At 38.6% G+C, this 24,831-nt stretch overlaps 1 protein-coding gene across 1 annotated transcript in view; it reads right to left on the minus strand.

Annotated features, from left to right (window-relative positions):
- Positions 1-2,152: 2,152 nt before the first annotated feature.
- The window catches only part of Rab14 (RAS oncogene family member Rab14), a 95,354-nt gene continuing 72,675 nt past the window's right edge, over positions 2,153-24,831 (minus strand). The window contains exons 7-8 of the mRNA XM_067145291.2: positions 23,851-23,959; positions 2,153-4,338 (exon numbers count right to left, since the gene is read on the minus strand). Of these exons, the coding sequence (XP_067001392.1) occupies positions 23,851-23,959 (109 nt within the window). The 3' untranslated portion in view covers positions 2,153-4,338. The remainder of the gene's footprint in view (positions 4,339-23,850; positions 23,960-24,831) is intronic.

Consider the following 24,831-nt stretch of genomic DNA (forward strand, 5'->3'; position numbering starts at 1 on the left):
CTAAAGGTGCCTAACTAATAAATATGCTACTCATTTCTTGAGGTCAGCACAACAATTGAAACCAAATTCCAGTGTAAAGCAGTGTCGGCCTGTTACTCTAAAGGAAATTAAAGGTTTTATCGCTGTATTGTCATGGGAATTACACGCAGACCGACATCTTCGTACTGGAAACACTGATTCGCGAGTCATCCCACGGTTTTCAAAGATGTTCTCAAGGAACAGATTCCAGCTAATACTAAAATTCTTCCACCTTGTGAATAATGATTCGTTGTTTCCACCAGGCCATGAGAAATATGACCCATGTGCTCGCTTCAGTCCTCTTGTAGATCACAACAACAATTTGTCCAGACACAATTACACTCCCCGCCAACACCTTAGCACAGACGACTCACTTGTTGGAACAAAATGAGATTCCTCTTTGTTGCAGTATAGTCCACACAAAAAACATCACAAATGGGGGATAAAATTCTGGATGCTGTGCGACTCAATATTACATTACTGTTTGGGTTTCTTCTGCGACTGTGGAGCAAAGAGCTATGTCGGTAGGAAAAATATACATTTTGCTTGTTGTTTAAAAGGACCTAACATCGAGGTCATCGGCCCCTAATGGTACGAAATGAAATACCAAAAGTTCAAATTCATCCACTGACCAAAATAAAATAAAAATGTCATGAAGAATGAATGGATGGACATGAACCCAGCAAAAAAACAAAGAAAACACACAAACAAACAAAAACAGTGGATCAGACTCAAAAAATCGTAAATAATAGTATTACTGACCAAGGGACCACTTATAAAGCACAATGATGCTTGATGTCTAAGGGGGTGCGAAATCCACATCAAAGGCCCAACAGAATGGTACATGTCACGAGTAAAGTAGAACCATGGTATTTGTCATGTTGGGGTACTAATCAAAAGTAGTGAGAACTCGCGGTGTTCCACACATGATGGTAGTACCCACAAGTATTGTACTTCGTAAAGGTAATGCAGACTTACGGTGTTTCTCATACAATGGCGCCACTCATAGCCAACGCAAACCGATGAGTTTCCTCACCTAGGTGTACTAGTCACGGGTGTCAGTCCCACAGGCCCCGTGGTGTTCCTCACATAGTGGGTGCTAATCACAGGCAACGCAGACCCACGGCGTCGCTCATATAGTGGTACAACTCACAGGCTACGCCTAGACCCGCGGTGTTGCTCACATGGGTACGACGCACGGGTACTGGAAAACCCCAGGCCAGGCTCTTGGCTGCTACTAATCACAAACCTATTTCGCACCTAATATAGTGATACTACTTGCAAGTACAAGCAACCTATGGTGTTCCCCGCGTGATGGTACGAATCAAAAGTAGTTTCATGGTTCTCATTCAATCATCCCTTGGTCGCCCCTTTTAGTCGCCTCTCACAACAGGCAGGGGATACGTGGGTGTATTCTACATGTGCGTCTCCCACCCGCAGGGGGTAGTGTGTTTGGACCGCGAGAGGTATTTTATTTCCCTCATGCTCACCGGCAAGCCGGTTAGGACCCCCCTACCCGCCACCTGGGACGCGCCACGTGGGAGTATCACTTCTCCCCCTGCTACGACAGCGTAGTAGGTTCGTGGGAAAAATATACAGAGACATGGACTAGCATTTCTTGTTGTGACTAAATTACTAAATTACTACCTAATGAACAGCTATCATGTGGTAACGGACAATTTCTTTACTACAGTTAGTCAGGCTCATTTGTTTTCTAAGGGCACATACTTCACAGGTACTCTCCGGCATAATAGGAAATTCATCACTGAGTGCTTAGTAGTGTTAAAAAACACATGCATTTGCTTCACAATACCTAGTGTGAACAGCAGCATTAGAAATGTATTTAATCTCTAGTGAATGTTTTTTACATGCTTGTGTCAATGCAAACAGGAAATATTCCAATAGCAGGAAGTACTATGATCAAAACTAGATATTATAGCCATGGCTCTCTTTAACAATTAGCTGTAATCACTATCTCCAGCCTCACCAGGTGAAAAAACATGATACCCATTTTAAAGCACTGAACATCAGTGCTATCAACCCAGAGAGGGAAGAGCCCAACAATTTATTTGCTTTAGCTTGTCTACAAAAGCTATACTATATCTGGTGGTTTTTTGAAGATAAAATACAGTGGTACATTGTCGGAATGTTATTTTATTCAGTGATACAGTTCTGAGAGTGACCAGCACATATGCTACAATAAAGGATGCAAATATGAATGATCCATAATGGAAGTAAAGAAAAAAGAAAAGAAATAAACACTGGAAATAGGAATATGACAGTGAAACAATGATATCTTCCCAAATCTCCCAAACTCCAACTCAAATATTACAGAGTTCACAAAACTTGGAATACCATTCTCAGTTAACTCATTTTGTGACCACTGTAAAACAAAAAATTGTATATACAGATCCTAATATCTTCATAATCTCCACATTTTCACAGTCAATCATTGTTGAACTAAAGAATAGAAAGTGTAATGGCTACATAATTTGTCAACAGTTCAAATTAACACATATGACTGCAATATTGTGCAGCTCTTCAATAAAATAATAAGAGTACAAAATAAATATATCATTTGAGAGTAACAATACTCAAATAAGGAAACATTCCAACTGCTATCACATAAACCTTAGTATTAATTGCTCCTTTACATGATTTGCTACTTCAGAATAACTTAATGTTTACAAAGATCACACATACAACATAGTAGGGTGGAATCTGAAAGGCCCTCATAGTCATCAAGCTGCATTTAAAAAAAACGTATTCAATGTAATTAGAGCCACCTCTAAATACTTTCTACATTCAAAGATAGGTTGTGACAAAGATGGGCTCTCCAAATTTCACACTGTTCTTTGCTTCCTAAAGCATAGCATCCAGGTGTCTTGTACAACATTGCCATAGTTAACCAGTTGCACATGCTGAAAGGGCAAGGCACATATTGCATAGTGGACTTGATTTACAACCAGCAAAATGTGCTGTACCAGACACCTGAATGGAATGCCCTACCCACAGCAGACTGATTGATTACATCTTATTACATAGAATAATCTAACTGTACAGTTACACTCATCCACAATCGCAGGCACACCCTAGAACTATCTACCCATTTATATAACAACGCACTATGAACCTAGAGAAATAGAAAAAGTGTTCTGCAGTGCATGTAGTACAAGGAGAGGATTTTAATTTCTCATAGTCCTTATACATATTTTAGTTCTATTTCCAAAAAACCTGGTTAAGGAAAGGTGTCTAAGTCTGGGTTTATATTTCAAATGTATAATTAATTTATTTTGATCTGAAATTCCTACACCCCTGTCAAAGGCAGATTCTTTGGCTTGGTAGCACTCAATAGGAGCAATCTCAAATTTTTTACAAACTTCATTTTAAATACACCAATCACAGCAAATAACAAAATAGAGTATCATGCTGTAATCATAAAATACTTTAATAGGAAAAACAACAAAGGACGATTGCTTCTGGTGCATGAAGTTCGACCATAACTTCTGGGCCTCTGGAAGGCAGGTAATAATGCAAAATACAGGAAAGACGGGAGCAAAGGCACAGAAATTCAGGTGGGTTACCTCATGTCTTTGTGGTATTACAGGAAATACAGGACACTGCGAACGTTATATACTGACCATTCCTGTGGTCCTATGTTCTGAGATTATAATGAATACAATAGCAGTTAGGTAATTCTGAAAGCTCTCTTAAATTTCATCAATGACTCAAAATGTTACTTTCTCCTGGAATACAAAGAATGAAACCTTACCCACAAAAAGCCAACTACGACAATATGTACAATACAGCGCACAAGTAGACTTGGAAATTCCAAGAATCAGAATTTTGTGAAGTATCCAATTACAGTTACATTAAAATATATTTTTAAAACATAAAAGTTTTAAAAAATTTCAAACAACAATAATTTTACAGGAGAATGGTAGCTCTAACAGCTGCAGAAAAATTTTAAGAAATTGAGGAAAAAAGAAAAAAATCCTAGAAAACATCTTCGATGGTTGTCTCTTTCAACTTTAAAGCCTAATTTAGTATTTATATTTTTCCAGATGTAAACTCTTCTTTCACAGTCGAACAAAGCAAGGTGCTCAATGACAAAGTGCAACCTACCCGCGTTGGAATTCAAGAAATATACTGCCTTGCATAGAGCCGTTATTTTTTTGTCCTTGCATCAGCTGCGAACCCGATGGATCGGACGTTAGTTGTATCACAAAGAAAAGTTATGGTTGGTATCAATCACTGATGACCCACACGTCAACACACACAGCACCTCCTAATGGATATGAAGAATGCGTTGTTTTACACCTGCAAGCAAAACAACAGATGAAAACAAGTATACTCCTGAATTATGGTACTACAGGTTAATGAAGGAAAAATTATCATACATACTGTTATTTATTATTTAATTTCCTTATTTATTATTTAATCTCCCAAGTGCTGTGAACCCTACTTTACCATAAGGTATGTCAGGGTTGTAGCTTATACAGAATATATAATTTCTCTGATAAATTCAATACATAAACAGTAAAATAGACATGAACAGAAATGGAAAGATAAAATTATGATATATACAATCCTTAATACTAAGAGTACTAATATAATAAAATACCAGATCATAATATATACAATACATATGTTAAACAGCTAATAAGCAGGCAATATCAAATTATACAGTCGACTCTCGATAATTTGACACTCGTTAATTTGAATCTCTCGATAATTTGAAGTTTTCTCCTTGTCCCTTGAAGATTACTCGATAAATTGAAAAAAAATCAATGTTATTTGGTCCCCTCGGTAATTTGAAGTTCCACGATACTCCCACGTGGCGCGTCCCAGGTGGCGGATAGGGGGGTCCTAACCGGCTTGCTGGCGGACTTGAGGGAAATGAAATACCTCTCGCGGACCAAACACACTACCCCCTGCGGGTGGGGGATGCACATGTAGAATACACCCGCGGTATCCCCTGCCTGTCGTAAGAGGCGACTACAAGGGGTGACCAAGGGATGATTGAATTAGAACCATGAAACTACTCTTTATTCGTACTATCATGCGGGGAACACCATGGGTTGCATGTACTTGCGAGTAGTATCACTAAATCGGTACGAAATAGGTTTGTGATTAGTTGCAGTAAAAAGCCTGGCCTGGTGGATTCAAGTACCCGTGCGTTGTACCCATGTGAGCAACACCGCGGGTCTCGGCGTAGCCTGTGAGTTGTACAGCTATATGAGCGACACCGTGGGTCAGCGTTGCCTGTGATTGGTACCCACTATGTGAGGAACACCATGGGAATACCGGCGCCCGTGACTAGTACACCTAGGTGAGGAACCTTACCGGTTTGCGTTGGCTATGAGGGGCGCCATTGTGTGAGAAACACCATAGGTCTGCGTTCCCTGTACGAATTGCAATACTTGTGAGTAGTACCATCTTGTGTGGACCACCGTGAGTCTTCGCTACTTTTGATCAGTACCCGAAAATGACAAATACCATGGTTCTACTTTACTCGCGACATGTACCATTCTGTGGGGCCTTAGACGTGAATTTAGCACCCTTTCAGGCATCAAGCATCACTTGCTTTATAAATGGTCCCTTGGTCAGTAATAATCTAACTACCTTCTTTTTGAGTCCGATCTTTTTTTTGTTTGTTTGTTATTGTTTTTTTGTAGGGTTCATGTCCATCCATTCATTCTTCATGACAATTTTTTAAAATTTTATTTTGGTCAGTGGATGAATTTGAATTTTTTGTTATTTCATTTCGTATCATTAGGGGCCGATGACCTCTATGTTAGGCCCCTTTAAACAGCAAGCATCATCATCATCATCATCATCATCATCTATTTCATACCATTAGGGGCCGATGACCTCGATGTTAGGCCCCTTTAAACAACAAGCATCATGATCATCAATTTGAAGTTGTAGGAATGGCATCTTGCTTGCCGATATTCTATAATTTGAAGTCGGGCTTCCCTACTCTCCATAATTTGAAGTCTGTGATTACAGTATGTATTGTTATCGTGCACAGACCTGTCGTTTGTTTACATCAATAATGAGATATATGAGTGAGTTTGCAGTCGTGAGTCTTCTTTCAAACGTTAAAGTGTGGTACAGTATGTTAACGTTTGATTTGTGTAATTTTTAAGCATCACAATGAGTTCAAGAAAGAACAAGTGTCTTTCCATAAGTGAAAAAAAGCATGTGATTCAAGCTGTGGAGGATGGACAATTAAAAAAACATGTCGCCAAACAGTTCGGTATTTTACCATCAACATTGTCGATGATTTTGAAAAATAAAGATCGCGTCACTGAAAGTGCCTTGTGCGAGTAGAAAAAAGGTTGCGTCAGGGTGAATTTCCCCGTCTTGAAGAGTGCTGCTTAAGTGGATTCGTCAGTGTAGAGAACAAAACGTTCCCCTGGGCGGTTTCATGTTGAAGGAAAAAGCCAAGTCTTTTGCACAGTCTCTCGGGATTAAAGGATTTCCAGCAAGTGAGCGGTGGCTGTCAAATTTCAAAAACCGACACACCATCACATTTAAAAAGATCTGCGGAGAGAGCGCCAGCGTGGATAGTTCCATTTGTTCCGAATGGATTGACGAACTAAATGAACTTTTGAATGGCTATGACCTAAGGAACATATTCAACACAGACGAAACTGGGCTTTTTTATAAATGTCTTCCTGATCGCACCCTGACGTTCAATGATGAAAAGTGTCATGGAGGGAAACTGAGCAAGGAAAGAATAACTGTCCTAGCACGTAACATGGACGGATCTCTTGAAACCACTCATTATACGGAAATCTGCCAAACCACGCTGCTTCAAAGGAATAAAATCGTTGCCCACAGCTTATCGGTCAAACAAAAAAGCATGGATGACGACAGAGTTGTTTAATGAATAGCTGACCTCAGTTAACAGTGACATGAAAAAGGGGAAACGCAAAATCTTGATGTTTTTGGACCACTGCACCGTGCATAATAACCCACCACCATTAGACCATGTAAAATTGATTTTCTTTCCACCCAACACGACATCAAGATTGCAACCATTAGACCAAGGCATTATTCAAAATTTAAAAACTCTACCGCAGAGAAATTGTTTCTCTTGTGCTGGAAAGCATCGAAAAAGGTGAGAAGGCGAACATAACAGTTTTGACCGCTATAAGGTCGGGAAAAATGTCAACCCTATCACCATTTATAACTGCTTCAAAAAGTGCGGGTTTAAGCAAACCGAAAATGTGGAACAGTCATCAGAACTGCCAAAATTTACGAATGTTGACTCAGGATGGGGACTTCTACCTAACTGTGGAGAGTTAACGTTTGAGGATTCGTTCAAGTTGATGATGACATCAGTGTCCACTGTGCCCTAACTGATGCTGAACAGTTGGATTTAGCCTCTCTGGATGAGGACGAGGATGAAGAAGAACAACCGCCAATTCCAGTCGCATTGAGCGAGGCAAGGACAGCTCTTACTACCCTACGCTCCTACGCCCTCAGAACGGACACAAGTGACAATTTCTTCTCAGCTCTCACCACTATCGAAAATTCATTGGACCACTCAAAAGGAAATTACGGACTTTTTTTCAAAATGAACGTTTCTGTATGAACATTCAAATGAACATTTCTCTATGAACATTCAAATGAACATTTCTGTATGAACATTTCATAATTGTACAAATGTTGTGAAAGAAATGAGTAAGTATAAGTGAAACTCTTGTTTATTTGAATTTTTCCCTCCCTCCCTCTTGGTTACTTGCAACTCCTATTATTTTGAACTCTCGGTAAATTGAACTTTTTCTCTGGTCCCTTGAGTTTCAAATTATCGAGAGTCGACTGTTTATGTTAAAATACATAATCAATAAATTCTGAAAATTAAAAAGTGCAGCATTTTTGATGAAATATGAAATTTAGTGGTTTTTCGAAATAGCAACTGCACGTTAACAAATGCATCTTAAGTTCAAAACGTTGGTCAAATAATTATGGGACTAGCCAGTTGTACAGCTAACTGTGAAGTGAGAATGATGTGCAACGATGTAAGTCTGACAATGGATATTATTAAAAAGATAATCAAGTATTGGTTGAGACTGAACCTGAGATCAGATGGCGAAGTATTACATACAGAAAGCATACCAACATCAAGTGAAATATCAGAACCAAGGATACTGGGTGGATGGGGTACGGAACATTTTGGAAATGGTAGAAATGGGTTATTACTGGGAAAAGGACTGTTTAGAGAATCTAAGAATATGTAAAAAAAAAAAAAAAATAGTTCTAACCCTTGAACGCCCGATTTTATTATTTTTTGAAATGATCAATTTTTCTTAATAAACATTCTTAGGATAGAGCATTATTCAAGGAAGATCCGTTATTTTGAAGCAAACACGTTTAGTTTCGGAAATATAGGGTGTTGCATATATGCAACGCTAGGCGCTTAAGTAGTAGTCTGCAAGGTACCAACACATAAGCTGTTTTCTTCGAGAAACTAATGAAAATAAGAGGACAGTGAGCGTGGAGAAGAAGATATAAGTTATTGTTGAGTTGATTATTTAGGTGTTAATACAAGGAAAGATCTTAATTGGGGTAATCACATAAATGGGATTGTAAATAAAGGGTACAGATCTCTGCACATGGTTATGAGGGTGTTCAGGGGTTGTAGTAAGGATGTAAAGGAGAGGGCATATAAGTCTCCGGTAAGACCCCAACTAGAGTATGGTTCCAGTGTATGGGACCCTCACCAGGATTACCTGATTCAAGAACTGGAAAAAATCCAAAGATAAGCAGCTCGATTTGTTCTGGGTGATTTCCGACAAAAGAGCAGCGTTACAAAAATGTTGCAATGTTTGGGTTGGGAAGAATTGAGAGAAAGAAGAAGAGCTGCTCGACTCAGTGGTATGTAAATTCTAAGTTCCCATGGAGGGAATTAGATTCTTTTCCACCAATAGAGCATATCAAAAATCAGATCAAAAATTAGATGGATGGCTTTTCCGGCGTTTGCTCTATTAACCAGCGTTTCGTCTTAGGTCTGACACTAGACTCTTCAGAGTGGGATGTGTCAGACCCTACCCACTGACGCTGGGGTGTATGCAGGTGAAGTTATCAGAAGCTTTTTATGAAGCACAGTCTGATAACTGCATACGGGAGATAAAACTCCACAATGGAATTAATGCCCGCCTAGCAATTCCAAATGGAAATTCTAAGTTCTCATGGAGGGAATTAGATTCTTTTCCACCAATAGAGCATATCAAAAATCAGATCAAAAATTAGATGGATGGCTTTTCCGGCATTTGCTCTATGACACATCCCACTCTGAAGAGTCTAGTGTCAGACCTAAGACGAAATGCTGGTTAATAGAGCAAACGCCAGAAAAGCCATCCATCTAATTTTTGATCTGATCAGTGGTATGTTCCGAGCTGTCAGCGGAGAGATGGCGTGGAATGACATTAGTAGACGAATAAGTTTGAATGGCGTTTATAAAAGTAGGAAAGATCACAATATGAAGATAAAGTTGGAATTCAAGAGGACAAACTGGGGCAAATATTCATTTATAGGAAGGGGAGTTAGGGACTGGAATAACTTACCACGGGAGATGTTCAATAAATTTCCAATTTCTTTGAAATCATTTAGGAAAAGGCTAGGAAAGCAACAGATAGGGAATCTGCCACCTGGGCGACTGCCCTAAATGCAGATCAGTATTTATTGTATTGTATTGTATATAAGAGACAAAATAAAATAGTTTATATACAATAAGACATTATTTACAGTACCTATTTTATATATATATATATATATATATATATATATATATATATACAGTAATCAAAATAAATATATTTATCGGAAAATTATATTGAAAACTGACAGGGTATTCAGAGTTCTTCAGTTTACTGGTGTTATCATTTGCTGTGGGTTTCTCTGAAGACTCGGTGATCTGTATGTCCCTTTGTGTGGAACAGAATGAAGCAACTTATGCAGAGCCCAACGTCACATTTTACACACGCTGTATGGACTATGCTAGAGCATTTCTCATATGCACACCATCATCTTTTATTGTCTGGGATATACATCACAAGGTAGTCTTGCCCGTTGTACCGTACAACTTCATGTACGCGACCTTCCCCAGCGAATAAATGGCGCTATTCAACTATGATTTCCTCCTATATATACGAGATAAAATTTCCTACCACCACTTATAATAATAATAATAATAATAATAATAATAGTAATAATAATAATAATAATAATATGCATCACAAAAGTGGTATATGAATTTGAATTGCATGCACAGCAATGAAGGGTTGTTACGTCAATAACAAACCCTTCAATAGCAAATTGGTACATAAGGAAGAGATTTGACAACGGATCCGCCTAGCGTTGCACATATGCAACGCCGGGAATATGTGGATCTCACTCGCCCACGAGCTATTAATTTTAAAAGGAATCATGCTACATTCAAACTCTGATGAATTTACTTCCTGGATTTCCTAAAAGAGGTTAATTATTTCTAAATCATAAAATTACATGGCGAATCGTACCTCTTACGGTATGCCATTGTGATAGCTGGAACACACGGGGAGCTTCAAACATACACCTCGTCAACAATCAAGCGGTGACTATTGATTAACTGACTTGTAACAAAGCACACTTCCCTTTATCGAATACGCGGGCAATGTTCATTCTTTTACTGGAAAACAACTTCACACATTGAAAGAAAAGAGCACCAGCACGCCGTTGCACATTTGCAACGCTAGGCGTTCATGGGTTAAGGATATTGAAAAGCAATGTATTGCTTCACAATGTAAAAGTAAGAGGTCACTAGAGGACTTTTGTAATGTAAGTGGGAGAATGAGGATAAATGTGGAGATAACAAATAAGGGAATGAGGGGTATAATATGGTGGTTAATGGGGATACAAAAAAATAAAGCATATAGACAAAATAAAGGTAAAAATAAATGTTTACTATGTTCTGAAGAAATGGAATGGACACACCTTATCAAATATTGTTTAGAGACGAGGCAAATATCAGAGAAATTTATAGATGAAGAGGATGTAAGAAAAATTGATAATAAAAATCAGCTGTATTTAATTGTAAAGTTATTGAACAGAGAATGGATGCACCCGGGCAGAATTGCAAAATTATTTAACACTAGCTGATGTACCCGTGCTTCGCTACGGAATTCTAGATTGTATGCAGAATTGTAGGTTAGGTAGAGTACACGTTGTGAGCAAGACTGTATTAAATTGCACAGATCTTTCTGTTATCCTAGAAACGTGACGGATAAATCACCAAACGTCTTTTCTCATATGAAGACTGCGTTAGGGAATTTTCATTGTAATGGTAGGCCCGCTTGCCTACCATAATTAACAATCAGGTTGGGGTTTTCTCTATAATGGCAGACACTCCGTCTCCATCTGCCCTTTTACATCCTCAAAAAGACTGTATTAATGGTTTTTCCAACTGAAATGAACATAGGTCATTAGAATGAAGTCAGTAGGAATGGCGCGAGTAAAAGCAATGATTTCACATGAAATACTCGATCAAATGAAAAACCACACATTTTCTCACTTTTAACGAACAATACTACGCTGCCGATCTAACAGTCCAAAGTTCCAGAGCTGGAACGACCAGGCCGCAGACAGCCGTGATACGTGACCACACTTAGTCTTTTTTCTGGGGAGGGGAGAGAGGTTCGAATAGTGAAGATTCCCAGGGCAAAAACTATGCCCTTTTACTAATGTTTCCTAGGAGTACCCAATGAGTCGGAAAATCTCAATTCACTACACTGGCGGCAGAAAAATCTATCTGGCTTGGAGGCAAATTCTTCCTCCAAGGCAGAGGAGAAACCCCCTCTTCACTGCTAATTTTGAATAAAATGAATGTAGAATTTAATAAAAGTGAGGAGGAAGAAGCCCTTTTTAAGAAACGGCTCTTTTCAGGGTTGAATTTTGAGTTACTTAGTGAATTGTGGTGCTATAATTTGGAATATGCCTAAATTGTAATTCTAGACCAGGTCATACTACTACTACTACTACTTCTTTTTTTGCTAGTTGCTTTACGTCGCACCGACACAGATAGGTCTTCTGGCGATGATGGGACAGGAAAGGGTTAGGAGTGGGAAGGAAGCAGCCGTGGCCTTAATTAAGGTACAGCCCCAGCATTTGCCTGGTGTGAAAATGGGAAACCACGGAAAACCATTTTCAGGGCTGCCGACAGAGGGGTTCGAACCTACTATCTCCCGAATAGTGGATACTGGCCGCACTTAAGCGACTGCAGCTATCGAGCTCGGTCTCTACTACTACTACTACTACTACTACTACTACTACTACTACTACTACTACTGTGAACCTTCGCCTTAACAGTGCACACTGCTCATTCAAACCAGCACGTCAGAGTAGGGATCGAATAGCTGGAATACTATGATGAACCAGCGAGTTACGTACCAGCAGAACGGTATCAGAAAATGTACGAACCAGAGGAATGACATGCTAAAGAAGAAAGTTCTCTAACTCCCCAGCTATTTCCCGCCAATATTCCGCCAGGCTGTTATACTCGGTACGCAGCAGTAATCCCATCTATCCGAGTTAAGCGGCAGCACAAGAGACAAAGAACATCACCACAAACAATGGTCAATGTAAAGATATTGTTGATCAATGTTATGCTCTTTCAGTATTGTAGGCCTTCACATTTAGTTTTCTTCCGACTTTGAAATACCACTCTTATCATAGTCGATACGGTGAAATTGAATAAAACATAAATGGTCGGAAATTGTATTCTCTATAACTTGTTATGCAGTACTTTTCGATAGGACCAATAACATAAGTATTTAAAAATTAAATTTTAGGTGCCTTCCCCTAAACTACAGTTTCATACAGGGCGAATAAAATTGTTTATAACTTAGTCTGTAGTTTCTTATTCCCCAACTCTATATACCGACTTTCATTAAATTCTGTTAACCCATTTTCTCGTGGCTCAGCATTGATATGGACTTGGCAACAAAAATTCAAATTCATGAATATCTATGTTATCATAGCCGGTACGGTAAAAATGTATGACATAAATGATCGGAAATTTAATTCTATATAACTTTAGTTATGTAGTATTTATCGATAGGACCACTAATAATATAAATATTTGAGAATTAAATTTTAGGCCTTCCCCTAAACTACCATTTCATTCAGCGTGAGTGAAATGATTTATACCCTAGATTGTAGCGGCTCATCCCCTGTCTTCACATACCGATTTTCATTAAATTCTCTTCAGCCGTTTTCTCGTGATGCGTGTACATACATACAGACAGACAGACAGATAGAAATTACGGAAAAGAAAAAAGTGCATTTCCTTGTTACTATGGACATGACCGATACAGAAATACCATTCTTTTCAAATTCTGAGAAATGTACAGACAAAACTCTTATTTTATATATATAGATTATTAGGGGAATGTGGAGTATGAAACCGGTGGACGGAAAAGAAGTGATACATGTCAGTCAGGAACAGAATTGTGTCTAAGGTAACCTAGACAATATATCTCCGTTGAAGGCTAGAGCCATAAGGTACGTAGATTTGAGATATAGCATGTAACTACTTTGTCGTAGTCCATACACCCGGCAGCACATAAGAGGGCCTCCTTTTATAATATGACTAGCTGACGTACCCGTGCTTCGCTACGGAATTCTAGGTTAGGTGTGTACACGTTGTGAGCAAGATTGTATTAAATTGCATAGCTCTTAACGTTAACCTAGAAACGCGACGGGGATATCACCAAACATCTTTTCTCATATAAAGACTGAGTTAGAGAATTTTCACTGTAATGGTAGATCCACTTGCATACCATCAGTCACAATCAAGTTGGAAAGCTTTGATTATAATGGTAGACACTCACTCTCCACCTGCCTTTTTACATCCTCAGAAAGACTGCCTTAGTGGTTTTCCCAACTGAAATGAACAAAATAATGACGTTAGTAGGAATGGCGCGATTAAAAGGAATGCTTTCATATGAAATATTCGATCAAATGAAAAACTACACATTTTCTCACTTTTAACGAACAGGACTAAGCTGCCGATCTAACAGTCCACAGTTCCAGAGGTGGTTAGACCAAGCCGCAGACTGCCGTGAGCCGTGAGCACTCTTCGTTCCTTTTCGGCGGGGAGGGGTTCGAATAGTAGCGACTCCCAGGGCAAAAACTATGCCCTTTTACTAATTTGTTTCCTAGGAGTACCGGAAGAGTCGGAAAATATCAATTGACTACACTGGCGGCGGAAAAATCTATCTGACTTGGAAGCAAATTTATCCTCCAAGCCAGAGGAGAAACACCCTCTTCACTGCTAATTTGGATAAAATGAATGTAGAATTTAATAAAAGTGAAGAGGAAGAAGCTTTTCTTAAGAAAGGGCTCTTTTCAGGGTTGAATTTTGAGTTATTTAGTGTATCATGGTGCTATAATTTGGAATAGGCCTAAATAGTTATTCTAGACCGGGCCATACTACTACTACTACTACTACTAAGCCTCTGCCGTAAGTATGCACACTGCCCATTCAAAACAGCACGTCAGAAGAGGGATCTAATAATTGGAATACTATGATGAACCAGTGTGTTACGTACCAGCTGTATCAGAAAATGTATGAACCAGAGGAATGGCATGCTAAAGAAGAAAGTTTTCTAACTCCAAAGCTATTTCCCGCCAGTATTCAATCAGGCCATTATACTCGGTATGCAGCAGTAATCCCATCTATCGGACATGAAAGGCAGCATTAGAGACATAGAACACCACAACAAACAATGGTCAATGTAATGTTATTGTTGATCAATGTGTTGCGCTTTCGATATTATAGGCCTTCACATTTAGTTTTCTTCCGACTCTGAAATACCACTCTTATAATAGTTGGTACGGTAAAACTGAATAAAACAATCGGAAATTGTATGCTCTGTAACTTTTGTTATGTAGTACTTTTCGATAGGGCCAATAACATAAGTATTGAAAAATTATATTTTATGCTCCTTCCCTGAAACTACAATTTCTTCCTGGTTGAATAAAATTGTTTATAGCTTGGACTGTATTTTCTTATTCCCCAACTCCCACAGACAGACAGACAGACAGACAGACAGACAGACAGACAGAAATTACGGAAAAGTAAAAAGTGCATTTCCTTGTTACTGTGAACATGACCGATACAGAAATACCATTCTTTTCAAATTCTGAGCAATGTACAGACAAAACTTTTATATGTATAGATTTTCATTAAATTCTCTTAACTTCTTTTTCGTGGCTCTGCATTGATATGGACTTCGCAACAAAAATACAAATTCATGAATATCTATGTTATCATAGCTGGTACGGTAAAAATGTGTAAGACATAAATGGTTGGAAATTTAATTATATATAACTTTCTTTATGTAGTATTTATCAATACGACCACTAATAATATAAATAATCGAGAAATTTTAGGCCTTCCCCTAAACTACCATTTCACTCAACGTGAATAAAATTCGGAAAATGAAAGGGAATTCTTCACGTTGGCAAGGTTCCCATACATCATGGGTGCAAATGAATGCACGCATATTCTCATTTCTTGCCCTCCCGGTGACAACGGTGAACTTTTCAGAAATTGGAGGGGATTTCTTTTCTTTTACAATTTGCTTAACGTTGCACCGACACAGGGTAGGAAAGGCCTAGGAGTGGGAAGGAAGCGACCGTGGCCATAATTAAGATACAGAGCCAGCATTTGCCTGGTGTGAAAATGGGAAACAATTTTGCTGTGGATGTAGGCGATCTGTAGAAACCACCACCAGTTTTAATTTTTGCAGTGTGTCCATGACTTCCTGCCTTCTCCCCCCCCCCCCCCCCCTTGCCTTTAAGTCCTTCCATAGAATTATAACTTGCTCTTCACTGCGTTTTCAGTCACTCGAAGCATTGAATTCTTCTGTCATCGCTTTCCATGAATTTCTTTTCATATCCAGCATCTTTGTCGTGTTTCTTACACTCTATATCCTTTGCATAGATTTTCATTATCTCTACTAACAGGCATTTACCTTTTTCGCTTATGTTTTCCCTCCGTTTCCTATCATACATAACCTTATCTACTTAAATTTCTTTAAAGAAAACACGCAATCACAACTACACTCCCTACACTCCACGAGTAACGAATGCTACTTCTATAGTAAATAACTCCCGTAGTAATTTACCGTATTTACTCGTGTATTAGACCCCCCTGGCTTTTCGAGACGAAGAAAACTGAAAAAATAAATCATGCCTATAAGAACCCCTAACGTAACTCGTCAGAGAACAATGACGATTTCACTTCGAAGCGGGTACAAGTCTTATTGCAGCTCTGATGACATCGCACAGATTTGTGAATAGTTTCGTCTGTACGACCTACGCAATGAAAAATGTGTCGAATCCATGCGGTACATCTGTGTATCGTAGTTAAGAAATGTCCGCCTCTGTAGCATAGGTCTACTGCAGCTCTGATGACTTCACACAAATAGATGATTAAGCCTAGCTTCGTGTCCAACCTGCGCATTGCAAGCATGCATCAGCCATGCTATATGTCTGTGTTTTGTAGTTAACCCTGGAACAGTCGCGTCATATTTTGTAACACGTTTGGTCGCGTGGGGGACAGGTGTCACCCAAATAATTTGAGGTTCTTTTCCGTAAAATAAACTAATATTGAGATTCATCACTGATAATATGATTTATTGGATTCATAGAAAGATATTAAATCAAAAGCAATTAACTGAAACATCCATATTTAAGGAATAATATCCTTATCGAAACCGACTTTCAACCTATTAGGTGGTGTGACATACATTTAGTACATGTTGAAGTGATGTTAAATACAGAATAAAAATGGCCAACCAGATACCAGTGGGATCTGAACCCACAACCTCCCGATTTCACGTCAGTTGCTCTACCAATTGAGCTATGGTGGACTAGGCCATCTTTGTTCTGTTGGAAAGGATCTGAGCTACAGGTCTGGTACAACCACCATCTCACTGTAGAGTGCGTTTAAGTTGCCCGTTGAGGGCAAGTCAATGAATATTGAATTTTCACGACCGCATTCTAATCTAAATCGACTTTCAACCTATTAGGTCGTGTTGAAGATATGTCAAGTACAGAGCAAAAATGGCCAACCAGACACCAATGGGATCCGAACCCACAACCTCCCAATTTTGTGTCGGTTGCTCTACCAATTGAGCTATGGTGGCAACCATCTCTTCAACACGTACTAAATGTACGTAACACGACCAAATAGCTTGAAAGTCGGTTTCGATTAGAATGCGGTCGTGAAAATTCAATATTCAATAATATCCTTTTTACAAAAAGTGACAATTTGAAATTTGTTTACAAGCTTTTGGTTTAGACTGTCTGCCTTCTGTTTCAAATATTAGTTCTTACAATACTACTTGAAAATATACTCTATAATAAGTGTTCTCCAAAAATAGAGAGTAACAATGTAATAGGAATCTAATACAGCCGCCAACAATGATACGTACGAGGTGGTTACTCTGCTATGCAAATAATACAGATATCTTCCAGATGCTCCGCACAGGCCCACTTTTTGCACCTCGAGCACCATCTTCTAGTAGTTTTATCATGAGTTCTGCCACACAGATAACATATACCTCTAGCCCCATGGTGGTCTTCCAACTGCACACACTCTTCCGTCCCCAGTAAAATCCGAGCGCGTATTCTAATCTGGCGTGGTATTTGTGCAAACATTGATCGGCGTTGAATTTGGGGTTTAATCATTTCCCAAGCCATAGTTTTGAGCAATTCCTTCCTTTTCATCTTTGTTTCAAACTTCTGATTTGTCTTGAAAATAATAAATGCGTTTATTGCAGCAATATTGAGCAAGTTGAAGAACACTACCATTGGCCATCGCTGTGTGTTTCTAGCAACATCATATTTCTGACATAGCTGGTCCACCAAATCAACCCCACCTTTAGTCATATTATAAAAGCTTATCACGACTGGCTTATTTTGTTCACCTGTGTCCATGTCTATGGCGTCATCATGGTGCATTGTTGAAATTACCAAAACAGTTTTGTTCTTTTCAGTACAATTTGACACAAGTGTGCACTCTTCCTAAAATCCGAAGAGGGAAGATTTTTCTTCCCTTCGCTTGTGCGGTAAAAACTCTTTCGGAATTTCCCTCTTGTTACTTCGTACTGTGGAAGCATATTGAAAGTTAGGGACTTACTGTAAGAAGGGTTTTAGCCAAGGGAATACTGGAAAACCAGTTATATCCGGTAATATTTAAATTTGTTCCCTACACCAGCTCAACTAATTGCAAAACAATGTCTTGTGCAGTGTTGCTCCATTTGTATAGACCTTCTGGTTGTGCACCTACACATGTCTCAAGATTAATTGTATAAGCAGTTTTGGCATCAACCAGAGCAAATGTTTTAATCCCATACTTCGCAGGTTTTCTGGAATTAAACTGTTTGAAAGAACATCTGCCGTGAAAAGCCAATAGTTGCTCGTCCACTGTTAGGTATTCACTGGGAGAAAAGTACTTTTGGAAGTTGTTCATCATTAGTTCAAATAACTCCCGCAGAGGTGCAAATTTATAAATTTCTCGGCGATCAGTTCTGTCTCTTATATTGTCAAATCTTAAACATCTTAGAAGGAAAAGGAATCTATTTTCTGTCATGGTAAGATAACACGATTCAAAGCCACTGCCCTTGCTGTTGTACCACAAATCATGAATGTTTTTCCTGGAACATCTAAGGGTACCTATCTGATAGAGAAGACCAATTAACGTTCGTACTTCTACCTCATTGGTTGGTCTGACATCTGTGTTATGCTGAAATTTATTTTTTACTGTGTCCATGTAAACATTGGTGCAGAAAGCGATCATTTTTATAACTGTGTCATCTAGGAAAAGTGAGATTGTTGAAAGTTCAGTGTTCGTATTTCTAGCAGTATTCTTCACGTCTAGTACATGTGTTATTATATTCCAGCTACGAGTTCGCACGTTACGGTTAGGTTTTTCTTTCTTCCACTTTTCTCCATTCTTACACCTGTGTAAAATCCCTCTGATGCATTCTTTTCTGTTTCATCTGGCTTTCTTCAAGTGAAATATGTACCTCCTCGCTAAATGACTCATTTAGCCAATCAGTTATAACTGTAGGATCCACCGAGTTTGCAGTCCTCTGTCTTTTAGGTACGAACATGGTAGCAATAAAATGTTGTCCTCACCTAAAAAATCGTGCAGTCATATAAAAAACAGAAACAATCTTGTAACATCATGATTTAATGATGAGGTTAGAGTATATTTATTTTTGAATTATTATTATTACTCACCAAGAAGAATTTCAAAAAATGTTGCACCAATGGTCGCGTGGGGGACACTTGTCACCCTCCGATGTTAAATTGATCCTGATTGCCACAAAAATGAAACAATCAAGAGAAGCATTATCAGGTATTGTTGGCGACAATATTCTCGGAAGCTACGCGGGCTTGGAACAAACAAAATACCAACGGCATAAATTAATAATGACCTGGGTGACGCCTGTCCCCCACGCGCCTGCTCTAGGGTTAATAATGTCCGCCAGCTTAATGGTTAGCACAGTTAGTTGCTGTTTTTGGGGGTCTGACTTTGATTCCCGGTACTGTACTGCCGTAGATTTACGAATGGCAGGAAGGTTGATATGCGGTAAAAGTGGTATATGTAACTCCCCGCCACTGGGGGTGTATCTAAAAAGAGCTGTACAACCTCGGGATGAGGAAACGAGTGTACTTTGGTTGAGAAATATTCGCGGTTGTTGCTATTTATACAATAGGCGAGATCATTAACAAAGTGGTCGTTTAATATCTTGTAACTCGGGCCAATATAGGTATATATTTGGAGAGAAGTAAGTTTAAAACTTGATAAAAGCTATCTACTTAAAACGATTGTTTTACTCACCAACGTACCTAACAAATAATAATAATTTTATGTCCCCACGTACTTTAAACGATTTTCAGAGACGTCAAACAAAACATACTAGGGTATGCGTTAATAAAAAAAGAGAACGAACGTACAAAATTAAACATTATGATAATAAAACACACTACCGCCATACCTGTAGATATCCATAAATGCTGTATATTTTCCTGTTATTTATTTTTATTTTTCCGTCGAACTTTTGGCACTATCAGGGCGATAATGTACCTAACCTAAACAATGTGGTCTGTCTTATCTCAGGGACAGCTGTTTATGCAAATCCTGATGTGATAAATGTAGAGAACAAGCATGAAATATACTTACAAATAAGGGTCTATGTTTCAACAGCCGCAGTTATCAAAATAATTTTTCCAGTTACTATGTATTACATTCGGAAGTACAACTCGTAACATACGCTAGTTATCAGTTGATGGTTTGGCATGCCTTCTATAGCACGGCTTAATTCGGAAGGAGTGGCTTCTGCTACATATACACCAACTGGGAAAGAGAATGAAGCATGGCTGACGCGATTGACGAGAGATAGCAGTGATCATGACGTCACTTAGAATGCCGACATGCCGGTAGCAAGGCAGGGAAGTTCGCAGCGCAAGGCGATAATTCAAATGAGAGCAGTGATCAGGTTTACTGTGTGGTAGGCCTACTGCTGAACTGACAGAAATAAATGACTGGCCATTAAGTTCTTTTGTATCAATATTTAATTATATGATAACACGATACACTTAAACCTTTCTCCTACCGGATAGAGTATGAAGTGAGACGAATCTTTGTAGCGAGTTTTTACGGCCGTATGCCCTTCCTGACGTCAGCCTCACCAGAGGAATTAATGAGATGTAACAAATGGCGTGATATGAGTAACTAAAACAGAATTTTATATGTACCGTAGGCCTAAAAGTCGTGATCACCATTTTTTGTCTTTTTACGTTTAGAAATACTGCCTTCCGACGAAAATAGCCAGTATAACTTAAATACATTCTAAGTCTGTTAAATAATAGTATAGAATGTTTACACGTACAATTTATAGCTCTTTATAACCTAGAAATCATGTGTTCGCTGCAAAAAATTTTGAGGTTATCGCATATTGGACCCCCCTTTATTATTTTTGGCTGTAAAAGTGGGGGAAAAAAGGGGTCTAATACGGGAGTAAATACGGTACTTCTGTAGTATGGACTTCTTTAGTAAAAGCTACTTCCGGAGTAATTTACTCCAAGATGCAAGTGTCCTTACGTCGCACCGACATAGATAGGTCTTATGGCGACGATGGAATATGAAAACCCTAGGAATTGGAACGAAGCGACCGTAGCCTTAATTAAGGTGTGAAAATGGGAAACCACGGAAAACCATCTTTAAGGCTGCTGACAGTAGGATTCGAACCCACTATCTCCCAGATGCAAGCTCACAGCCGCGTGCCCCTAACCGCACGGCCAACTCGCCGGTTACTCCAATCAATCAATCAATCAATCAATCAATCAATCAATCAATCAATCAATCAATCAATACTGATCTGCATTTAGGGCAGTCGCCCAGGTGGCAGATTCCCTATGCGTTGTTTTCCTAGCCTTTTCCTAAATGATTTCAAAGAAATTGGAAATTTATTGAACATCTCCCTTGGTAAGTTATTCCAATCCCTAACTCCCCTTCCTATATTCGTCTACTGATGTCATTCCACGCCATCTCTCCGCTGACAGCTCGGAACATACCACTTATTACAAGTAATAAATCTCATTATAGACCATATTGGACATCAGATTATGAACATTAAAATAAGCAAGCACACAGATACAACACACACAGCAACGGGCATATGTTTAACAGACCCCCTCGAACGGCTAAGTCTCCGGTCAATGCTCATCCAACTTAAAGAGATTTCAGTTCACGCACTTGGCATCTTATTTTTTTCCGTTTCGATCTTGAACTCCCAGTAAAAATGAAGCGGCTTCAGACGTGATCAATTCCTGTTTGAAGTGTTACTACTCCATGTCTGCTACAATATGTGATTTCTCTTGCGCGTCTCACGTATCTATACAAGAGTGTGTTTTAATTATTTCTTCATTCAATCATCTTTCTTGTCATGATGAACATTCTTATTAACTGACTGGCAGCTATGAGTTTGATTATTACACTGCCAGCTCTGTGCTGCACCTTATGTTTTTAACCTCTGGCAATGCGATAACGTGTTTTTCTCACTTAGCCATGATGAACACTTATATATTTTCACTCTTGTTTTATGTTTGAACATTCTGATTGACTGACTGGTAGCAATGATACCTAATGATTTTAATTGTTTCACTACCAGCTCTGTATTGTACTTTCAGTTTTTATCCTCTGTTTCAACATGATTATGTGTTTTTCTCTTAGCCATGTTGTAATTTTTTATGTTTTTTCACACTAGTCTTAAGCCTATTTGATTTTCTAAATGTAAATCTTGTTTCTTAGTGTACCATATATTTTAAGGACACTAGGTTCGGGGCCCTGACTTAACTTTAGGCTAAGATTTATTTTCAGCTGATGATGCTCACGACAGTTAAGCGAAACACGTCCCATCTTACAACGCCTGTTGTAATGTTTATTTCCTAAATATAAGGAAAGTTAAGTATTGGAAAGGTGGTGTTAACTATTATTCTTATTTTAATGTTCATAACATACCACTTAGTCGAGCAGCTCTCCTTCTTTCTCTCAATTCTTCCCAGCCCAAACTTTGCAACATTTTTGTAACGCTACTCTTTTGTCGGAAATCACCCAGAACAAATCAAGCTGCTTTTCTTTGGATTTTTTCCCGTTTTTGAATCAGGTAATCCTGGTGAGGGTTCCATACAATGGAACCACTCTAGTTGGGGTCTTACCAGAGACTTATATGCCCTCTCCTTTACATCCTTACTACAACCCCTAAACACCCTCATAACCACGTGCAGAGATCTGTACCCTTTATTTATAATCCCATTTATGTGATTACCCCAATGAAGATCTTTCCTTATATTAACACCTAGATACTTACAATAATCCCCAAAAGGAACTTTCATCCCCATCAACGCAGCAATTAAAACTGAGAGGTCTTTTCCTATTTGTGAAACTCACAACCTGACTTTTAACCCCGTTTGTCAACATACCATTGCCTGCTGTCCATCTCACAACATTTTCGAGGTCACGTTGCAGTTGCTCACAATCTTGTAACTTACTTATTACTCTACAGAGAAAAACATTATCCGCAAAAAGCCTTACCTCCGATTCCACTCCTTTACTCATATCATTTATATACATAAGATGGTGCACGCCACCCTTAGTAGAGAAACATGGGAAAACATTAAAAGTTTGATACAGCTTAACACTTAAAACCTGCTCTTTGGAGATTATCAGCACCACCAATTGTGAAAACAGAATACTGGCGACATATCACTATATTTTTCATTTATTTAGGGTGTATGTATGACTCTTTTTTTTTAACACTATAGTATTAGAACATTACCTCTCAACAACACTGTAAACCACCTTCGTTTAAGTTATCACGCTACTAAATTAGCAATACAAATCCCCATCAACCGTCGAAGTTTAATAATTAAGAACAAGAAGTTGGTGTTAATAAAACTACAGTTATTAATGCATTTATGATGAGATATCATGAATTTGTACGATTTATGCCATAATGATATATGGATTAACTCATTTTTCCTGACAATTGTAAACAGAACTCTGAAGGACTGGGACAACAATTTATATTGTATTTAAAATGAAATGGGATGGCAAAATGTGTTAATTAAAAATCTTTTGTTTGGGTTATTAAAAATGTCATGTTTTGCTGAGCATGGCTGAAATCTACTTAAAATTATAAACATCAACACCTTCACAACATATCTTAGAAAAAAATAATAGTATTCAGTTTCATAGCTTACCTAGCAAGCACAACTATCCTTATTGCCGGGTTGATCGTTGACCAATGTGTTCCGCCCTGGCTGTGCAGGTTTGTGCTGAACTCCGGATTCAGCAGCATTCAAATCCAATCTGAACAGAAATTATTAAAATTATAAGTACGGTTCCATCTGAAATTCGACAGAAGTAATTGCCTCTCACTAACTTTTTTCTAAACATCATTAATTCAGAAATGAAGACTATGTAATCCACCTCATCTTCGGAATCCCTCATTGTGAAGGGGTGATTCGATAAGGAAAAAGTTTTCAGGACTTAGTGAAAGTGGCCAAACGTGGTTTTGGTATTTTACTTTTTAACCTTTTCACTGCCGAGTTTTGATGACCAGGCAGGAAGAAGCAGTTTTACAGATACATTTTTACTGATACTATTAATGGAATGCTTATCATCCCCTTAGCCCCACACCACAATACGGGTTCTAGGATGAAGCAAGATATTTTACAGTATATTTTTACGGCCAGATGCCCTTCCTGAAACAAACCTCAGTTGCGAAGATAATGAATATAAAATGAATGATAGTGAATGAAACTGGGTAAGGAAGTGAAAGAATCGGCTGTGGCTTATGAACAGGAACTGTCCCGGCATTTGCTTGGGAGTGCAAAAGGGAAACCACAAAAATAAAACATTCTCAGGGCAGCTGATGGTGGGGTTCGAATCCACTCGTCTGCTGAATGCAGAGCTTGGCTCCATGATGGTAGCATGTTAACACGCACAGCTACTCCGCTCAGTGATACTATTACTGAAGTATGATATAAAATGTTTGATCCAAGAACTGGTATTATCGAGATTATTAACATTTGGGGTAAAAAGAATTTATCTCAGGAGGAGGTGACTATTCCACATTAGATTCATCATTATTACTTTGTCTCGCACTGTCTTGTAGTTCAATATTGCCCCCTATATATACTCCATCTTCATCATCAAAATATAGCTCTCCAGAACCATTA

This window comes from Anabrus simplex, chromosome 4 (genome assembly GCF_040414725.1).
Source record: "Anabrus simplex isolate iqAnaSimp1 chromosome 4, ASM4041472v1, whole genome shotgun sequence".
NCBI lineage: Eukaryota > Metazoa > Arthropoda > Insecta > Orthoptera > Tettigoniidae > Anabrus > Anabrus simplex.